Here is a 9,442-nt window from a genome sequence, read left to right as displayed (position 1 = left end):
TTTAGAATAAGTGTTGTACAATCCTTTAGCAAGGTAGATCTAATGATCTTGATACTCCTAACAAGGTAAGCTACCAAAAATAGCTGAACATGTAGCTCTAACTGAGCAACCTTTATTATTGCAGTAGTGAAGTTGTGGGTGCCATCCCCACCGCAATTTTTCTCTCTAACCAAGAGTTTCTACATAACCAAAATATATGTGCTATGGAGTGAATCATGTATGATTGTTATTTTTTTTTTAGCTTTATGTTATGTTACAATAGTTTTTGGTTTATGCATAAGAGTAAAGATATTGTTCAAGAAAGGATTTGAAGTACTGATTCACCCTTCCCCTCTCAGTACATTATCTTTCCATATTGGGCCTAACAATTGGTATCAGAGCTTCAATCTTGGAAAAGGGTTTAACAGCCTAAAGAGAAAGATCTTATCAATGGAAGGCTATAAACAATCTCGGAGAATTATGTATTTGCAAGAAGAGTTGGATCATGGTAATCAAGTGATTGTAGACATGCAAAGACAAATGCAAAAATCATTGAAAGTTAAAAGAAGATTGTTTGATGATTTACATGACTCTCAAGAGCTAGTGGAACAAATTGAAACATCATCTGAGAACAATATATCTAAAGAGACTAAAGAGATGATTGGAGAATTGAAAGAAAAGAACAAAGCACTGACTAGTCAGCTAAAAGAAATGAAAAGAGGACATGAACATTTCAGCACACAGATGACTGAAAATCTTGATGCATTAAGGACAGCTGAGGATAAAGTAAGAGATCTAGAAAGAGAAAAACAACAGCTTGAAGCATTAGTATCTAAAAAGAATGATGAAATCACAAGGTTGACTGGAATTCAAAGTAATCTGTTAGATCAATTAGGTTATGCACATCATGAAGAAAATTTGAAAGATGATGAAAATCAAGCATTGAAACTTGAAGTAGCAAGGTTGACCGATGAACTTGAAACAGAGAAGAAATCCAAGGAAACACTAAAAAATAGTTATGAAGCATCAAAGATGTTGGATGAGCAACTTAATACAAAGAGACCCAAAAAAGTTGCAAGACTTGGTTACAAAGGAAAAGAATCTACCGAGAAGGGAATCCACACTACCGAGAAAGGAGAATCATCAAAACAAGTTGGAAACAAGAAGAACATCAAAGGAAAGAAGCCTATTTGCATCTACTATGGAAAACAAGGACATACTACTAATATGTGCCAAATCAGAAAAGGTAAGCAACCGAATGTCACTAAGTCTAATGATTACTGTCACAATTGCAATAAGTATGGTCACACATCTAACCATTGTAGGACAAAGTCTATTAGCAATTATCAGAAGGCAAAATTCAAAGGGTTTTGTAAAAACTGCAATAGATATGGACATAGTACTGAGAAGTGTTGGTTCAAGCAAAAGAACTATATGTGGTCTGTACACTGAGCAAATGCTAAAGGTTACTGAACTTACACAGGTCCTAACTGACAGTATTTTGTAGTACCATGGGATTACAATACAAGGATATGGTGTGAATGTTGTGGAAGATATGGACATATAAGTGCCAACTGCTTTATAAGGTTTGGAATGAACAACTGAAGATCATGGAGAAATCCTGGTATGGCATGTTTTCATTGTCACAAAGTTGGACACTTGGCTAGAGATTACAGAGATCAACCTAGAGGAGACACTGAAGAAATAAAAGGCAAATTATAGATGATTTGGAAAAAGAAGGAAATTGTGTCGAATGAAGAAAGCACCTTACCTACCGAGTTTGGTGCACCTATTCCAAATTAATCGATAAAGGTATGAAGGGACTGCATTCTTTCAAAGGTTAAATCTTGACAGTTCCTATTCTATCATGTACTTAATTCAAAAAATATATGCATAGCTAAAGATGCATTAGGAAATTTGAAATTTTATCAAGTCTTTTTTGAGCACTAGTCCAGTCGATAAATACAAGAAGTCTGGCTACTCGGTAAAAGCACAAAAAGAAAGGTAAATTGGTTTAAGGGAACCAAGTGCATTTAATGTCTTTTGACCTAACTGCACGAAGCCCGATAAGGTATAATGTGTACTTAAAGGTTTTGCATGGTCATTTTACACTCACCAAGTTTTCAAGAAAGCAGAGCAAAGCGATTCAAAGGTGATCAAACCACCTCCCAAGCGAATTTCAAGGTATTTACATATCGATCTCAAGCATTTCTAAGAGCTAGCTATCGGTAAATATCGTTGTGATAATCTATTTTATATTTGCTAAGTGGAAAACATATGCCATTTTAAAGTTTTCAAACCCTAAGAATCTTTTGTTAGTATTTATCCAAAATCTGCAATGGCACCTAAGATCTAGAAGCTCGTTGTTGTTGAGAACATTGTAAAGCCCTCACTGAAATACTCTTTAACTCCCAAAGTTTCATCTAAAGCAGATGATAAAACTACATTTTCACTTATTCTGGATAGAGTTTTATTAGTTGACGATGTCAGATTCTTCACTAAGTGTCATGTTGAGGAACTAGGTCATGTTGAGATCAAAGACACATATGATGAATTGTGTACCGATGGCAAAATGGATAGAAAATTTGAACACATCAAAGTCAAGGGATTGACCGAAGCCCTAACCTATCCCCATGTCTTCAAACCCCAATGGGTCTAGTTTGTTCTGAGTAGAGTTCATGATGATTTCATGTGGTTAGCAGAGCAACCATTCAAAATCACTAAGGAAATCATTCATTTGATCACCGGTTACCCTATTTTTGATCATGCCCGAGCTCAGAAAATGATATCTCAGAAGGAATTGATCACTCTAATCGGAGTTGAATGTGATTAAAGAGGACTAAAACTAAACAATGTCACAGATGCAGAGCTAAAGTTTACCATTAGAGTAATAGGTTATTGTTTCTTCCAATCAGCAAGGGAAAACAATGTACCCTATGCAACAGTCGATTTAGCATATAAAATTGTGAAGAAAGGAATGAAAATTGATCTTTGTGAAGTATTATTGAAAATACCCTGTGCAGCAGTCGATTTAGCATATAAAATTGTTTAGAAAGGAATGGAAATTGATCTTTGTGAAGTATTATTGAAAAACCTGTTTGAGAATCTAAACACCATAAGGAAGCCGAAGAAGAACAACTCGGCTAACAAACTGAAGTTTGGATCACTTCTGGTATGCATGTTTTTCTATTTTGAGAAATTCTTTCCATCAATCAGTAATGTAGTTTGGGAGCTACACTGACCATTCACCCATCAAATAAATAACTTTATCAAATGGCTAGGTGATAATTTTAATGATATTATGGATGATTACTTTAGCAAGTTTCAGGAAAGGATGCATAACAGGTATCGGATCTCACCCCAGTTAGTAGAAAAATATGAGGATGACATATGCTTTGAAGTTGACACCGACTACTGCTATGTTAATGTTGTGGAACCGAGAACTCAATCTTTGCCACCTATGGGTTATGAGATTGATTTTGACATCACACAATAATAGATAGATGCTTTTCTTACATTACCAAGGCATGCTACTGAGCTGAGGTATGGAACCTATGAAGAAGTTAAAGAGAAAGTGAAGATGAGTATTGTAGTACCCAAGGCTACAAGGAAAGCAACAAAAATTATCAAGGCATTAATGCAGAAATTTGGAGAAGGTTCTTCCCCCACACTTGTCAAAGGCACTCCAGTAATCATCGAGGAGGAATCTGAAGCCTAAGAGGCAGCTATAACACTGAGCACTGAGTTACCTAAAGGAAAAGTTTTGAAAAGAAAGAAACAGGATACATCATAGGTATCACCGACTCCTTCAGTAAAGCGCCCAAACACAAGATCATTTGCAGCATCACCGAGTAAGAAACCAAAGAATGTTGCTGCACCAAAGGTAACAAAAACTTACAATAAATCTACTCGAAGACTCATTTTGACTAAAGAGTCTAGTGACACCGAATCTGAAGATGCAAGCAAATTTTAGTTTGTCAAGAGTAAAAAGGTAGATGTACATAGTGTTGACAATTTTTGTACTAATCTGAAGCAATATGGTGGATTTGGAGCATTCAGATATGTTAAGTATGAATCTAGATCTAATGATGAAAAGAGATAAATAGAAGAAGCTGTCATTTGCACACTTCTGAAATTCTGATTGGTCCCATTGGAAGTATCTAAATCTCTTCCAAATGAATTATATTTTGTATATTAATAACAGGTGGAAGTATTCCATGGACTTAAAGAAACAGATGAGAGAAAGAAGTCTGGTTCATCTTTTTCCAGACATATCGGTAGATGAGATCACTGAACATCTGAAAAACTGCCACACACACTTCCTAGTCAAGCAAAGAGCCTTGAAATTGATGAATGGCCTTTACTTGGATGTAGAGAATGAGACCAAAGAAAAATGGCAGGAAATCTTTCGAATCAAGAATACTAATGAGCAAGCTGAAGTTGAAATAGTTGATGTCACCGAGCAAGATCCTGATATCATCGAGCAAGACCCTGCTGACACTATACATGTTGATCGAGGAACAGACCCCTCAAGCTCCTTGTAGCACTGAAAGTGTTACATCTGAGACCCCAAGAACATAAGCACCAAAGGACACAACAAAGGCTACACCAGAGGTTCAAGAAATTGATAAAAGTGTTGCCTCTACCGAGCAACCCACTGAGGGTCAATAAGCCTCACAAGCCATTGTATTAGTTCAACTAGTGAAAGGTAAAGAAAAGAAGATGAAAAAGCATAGTTTCAAATTAGATTTGTCAAAACCAATAGTGTTGCTGAATGCTGATATATCCAAATTAACAGGGCAAGCACTCATTGAATTCGGTGAACTATGCAAAGCCAAAGCAGAACAAGAAAAACAAAGTACTTCAGAAGGTGAAAGCACTTTTAACAGATATGCTACCTGAAGCTACAATGACAAAAGATGCAGCCATCCATGTTCAACTGGATGAACTCCTAACTAAAATAGAGACATCTAGAGTAGACACATCCAAATATTTGAGCAAATTGAAGGACAAAGAGATCACTACTAAAATGATTGAAGAGGTACAGAAGGATATTTCTATTGGCAAAGTAAAACTTATCAAATTTATTGCTGAGTCATCCCCTTAACTCAAGAACATTCTTTATTTATTTCAGAAACTCTGTACATTTTCTTTATTCATTAAGAATATCAAAAATAAAACTGAAGTGATTGAGAAAGAGATCACCGATCTCTCAAATAAGTTGACCACTGAGCCAAATTCTATTCAACATTTTTATAAAAAGTTACAAAAGCTCAGGGCTCAACAATTGGAACTTAGGAATGAAGAGCACAAGACCAGGATGGATATAATGACTCTTCAGACATTATTCATTCCTCATCTTTCATCTATCCAAGAGCAGATCAACAAAGCTACCTCCCTCTCTCATAGTTTTGATACTTAATGTTAAGTACAAATGTCAAGCCAATAAGATGAGAGGGGGGGGGTGAATCATACAAACTTAATCTTCCATAAAAACATCAGATTCAACCTCGATAACATATACTTCAGTAATCTAACCAAAACTGTTAAACATGCAAACTCAAAAGCATATAAACATCATAACACTCATAACACCAGATTTAATGTGGAAACCCAAATAGGGAAAAACCATTGTGGGATTTTAGACCCACTAAGAAATATACTCTTCTAGAGTATGCTCGGTTACAAGTAAATCTTGTTAAAGATTACAAACACATTGCTAGATGTGACCCGGTTAAGGGATTTCCCTCAGATCTGTTAGGATCTTCACCTTGTTAGAAGTGACCTTGTTAAAGGATTTCAAACACTCAATCAGAATGTCACCTTGCAAGAGGCTTTTACAAATAAGACTGTTAAGTCCACTTGGTTAAGATAATTTCTGTCACTTTACAAAATAATAGTAATAAAAATCTATCTGCAACTTCACATCTAAAATGCTAAAGAAGATTCTTATTTGCTCAATATAATATAGACATAGAACTAATCTTGTCCTTCTGCTGGGCTCTATACTCTGTTATTCAAACAGGTCTTCAAGCTTCTATGCTTGATAATCACTATGTAGAATCCTTATGCATACACTTGCCTGCATGCATTGTTTATCAATCAGTTCCTTATTTATAAACAATTCACCAACTGCTTAATCTCCTTGGTCACATTTCCCATGATCAATCATTGCCATCAGATCTTCAAACTTTGACCAGGTTCAATGTATCCTTCAATCTGAAAATGTTTTACCCCATCTTTTAACTTGCATACATTTCTTTGGAACTTGTGCTAGGGTATTGCGGTTCAATCTGAGCTATAGATCTTCCTGTCAATTTTCCTTTGCCATAGATTCTTTAACAAACTTCATTCACAACATACCAATCATTTAATCATAGCTAGCTCATCAGCTTCCTTCATTAAATAATGCTTTTATTCATTCAATGCATTCTATTATTACTTGGTTGCAACTCGGTAAATACTAAACTTCACTCGGTAGACATACCGCCTTCAATAATTGATAGCGATAACCTTAAGATTTATCGACTAGGTTCCTTAGGCTTTACCGACTAGGTTCCTTGCTCGGTAACATAATATAGTATTAACCTTACAATCAGTAACATATGTATGATATCAAAACAATCTAAATATCATGATCTCATCATTGTCTAACACGGTAATAGTTTCCCATTGAATAACTTATTTCTCCCCTTATTCATCTTATTCTTTCTATGTCTTTTACCGACATCTTTATACTCATCAAATCATACTTCTCAAGATATGGCAACATCATACTGAATTAGAAAATCAATTTCTTGATATCAATGACAAAATAATAATATTAAGACAGTAAACATCCTTAATCAGTTATATCCATAATCATCAACAACCTTCTCAATATCCTTATTGAAATGCCAATAATCTCTCCTTGTCTATTATAATGCCAACAATCTCCCCCTTTGGCATTGATGGCAAAACCAATTGATTTGGATTGCTGTGAGATTCTAAAATGTTGAAATGCTTTCCCCCTATCATTAGAATTCTCCCCCATACATTAGTCTTCTCCTCTTTTCTTTAGTCTTCTCCCCTTTTCTTCAATCTTCTCCCCCTTTGACAATAATGCCAAAAAGTAAAGAACTAAAACATAATTTCTTCATGTATGAAGTGATTTCTTGCTGTTATGTGTCAACTTAGTCTCGATCAGAGCATTTATGTCTTCAATTCCTGTTCCCAATATTGTTTCCTGCACACCTTTAGAAAATATCCTAAATTGTGTAAATCATCATCAACTCCTAAAAGATATTCTGTAGAGTCATCGAATTGATTCTTTCACCGAACTCGGTCAGTGAGTAGAAGATAGGGGTAGGACCCCTAACTTACTTCTGAGATATTCAAAAGTGTCCCTTGGTAGTGGCTTGGTGAAGATATCTGCTATTTGTTCCTTTGTGCTAACATACTCCAACACCACTTTCTTCTCTTGAGCTTCTTCTCTAAGATAATGATATTTGATAGAGATGTGCTTTGTCTTATAGTGCATAATAGGATTCTTTGAAATGTTAATGGCACTAGTATTATCATAGAATATAGTTACTGGCTCAGTAACTTTCTCACTTATTCCATCCAATAGTTGTTTGATCCATGCTATGTTGGTACAACTCAATGTTGTAGCAACATATTCAGCTTTTGCTGTTGACTGTGAAACACATCCTTGTTTCTTGCTAAGCCAACTTACTAGTCTTTCTCCTAAAAAGAAAGCTCCTCCACTTGTGCTTTTCCTATCATCAATGTTGCCTACCCAATCAGCATCAGTATAAACTTTTAAATCAAAGTCATTTCCTTTCTGATATACTAAGCCATAATCCTCAGTTCCTTTCAAGTATCTAAAAATTCTCTTGATTGTTGTCATGTGTGTTTCCTTGGGTTCTGCAGAGAATCTTGCAACTATACCTACTGCATGTGCTATGTCTGGCCTACTATGAACAACATATTGCAACTTTCCAATCATGGATCAGTAAAGTGTCTCATCAACAGATGCAGATTCATCATTCTTTGATAATTTACAATTGGTAGTCATAGGAGTACTTACTGGTTTTGAGTCCTCCATTCCAAATTTCTTCAAGATTTCCTTTATGTACTTGGATTGAGTAATGAAAATCTCATTTTTCATTTGCAGTATCTATAAGCCTATAAAATATTTTATCTCACTGATTAATGACATCTCAATTCTTTGCTCATTTCATTTCCAAAGTTCTTACATAGAGAGTCATTTCCACAAAAGATAATATCATCAACAAATATGGCTGAGATCAGTATTCCATTTTCATCATTCTTCATGTACATATTGTTGTTTTTACTTGTCCTTATAAAACCAATCTTGATTAGATAAGAGTGCAATCTTTCATACCATGCTCTAGGTGCTTGTTTTAGATCATATAAAGCTTTGTTCAATTTACATACCTGATCTTTATTCTTGTCTTCAACAAATCCTTCAAGTTGTTCAATAAAAACTTCTTCATCTAATATACCATTCAGAAATGCAGATTTGACATCCATTTGATATAACTTGAAATTTTTGAAAGCAGCATATGCCAACAATGTTCTTACTCTTTCAAGTCTAGCCACAGGTGCAAAAGTTTCACCGTAATCAATTCCTTCTTCTTGAGCATAACCTTTTCAAACTAGTCTAGCTTTATTTTGAATGACCTCACCTTTTTCATTCAGCTTGTTTATGAAAATCCACTTTGTATCGATTACATTTTTTTCTTTCCGTCTTGGGATTAGAGTCCATGTGTCATTCTTCTTGATTTGATCAATCTCTTCTATCATAGAATTTATCCAATATTCACTGTTAAATGCCTCTTTCACTATTCTCGATTCAAATTCAGATATCAGACATGTGTTCTATCTCAGTTTGTTCCTTGTCATTACTGGATCATCCTTATCTCCTATAATCTGACTTGATGCATGATATCTTTCGACATACTTGGCTAATACAGGCTCGACAGACTCTGTATGATCTTCTTCATCACTTGGTAACTGAATATTTTGTTTATTTCCTTCAGCAGTCTGCTCGGTAAGACTTCTCAATTGAACATAGACAAATTCATCATAATCTTCTGGTTCTTTGGAGTTTCCTTCATCATTTCTTTCTACAAATTCATCAATTTTCACATTTGCACTTTCTACTATTTTGCTAGATGATTTGATCAGACATTTAAATGCTTTACTTCTAGAAGAATAACCAAGAAATGTTCCTTCTTCACTTTTCTGATCAAACTTGCCATTTCTATCATCTTTGTGTACATAGCATCTACATCCAAAGATTTTAAAATAACTTACATTAGGTTTCTTGTCATACCAGATTTCATATGGTGTCTTCAAAGTTCCTTTCTTCAGTTGTACTCGGTTCAAGGTGTAGACTGTCATGCTTATTGCTTCTCTCCAAAATGTTTGTGGCACTTTCTTTTCAATCATCAGGGTT

At 35.0% G+C, this 9,442-nt stretch overlaps 1 protein-coding gene across 1 annotated transcript in view; it reads left to right on the top strand.

Moving 5' to 3' along the window:
- Positions 1-567: 567 nt before the first annotated feature.
- Positions 568-9,442, top strand: part of LOC131067056 (uncharacterized) — a gene marked incomplete at both ends in the record, with an annotated part of 28,497 nt that continues 19,622 nt past the window's right edge. Inside the window, 2 exons of the mRNA XM_058001987.1 lie at positions 568-633; positions 1,445-1,475. Coding sequence (XP_057857970.1) covers positions 568-633; positions 1,445-1,475 — 97 coding nt within the window. The remainder of the gene's footprint in view (positions 634-1,444; positions 1,476-9,442) is intronic.

This window comes from Cryptomeria japonica, chromosome 8, assembly GCF_030272615.1.
Source record: "Cryptomeria japonica chromosome 8, Sugi_1.0, whole genome shotgun sequence".
Lineage (NCBI taxonomy): Eukaryota > Viridiplantae > Streptophyta > Pinopsida > Cupressales > Cupressaceae > Cryptomeria > Cryptomeria japonica.
Note: the sequence above shows the minus strand (reverse complement) of the source record. Positions and strands in the feature narration are given on the sequence as shown.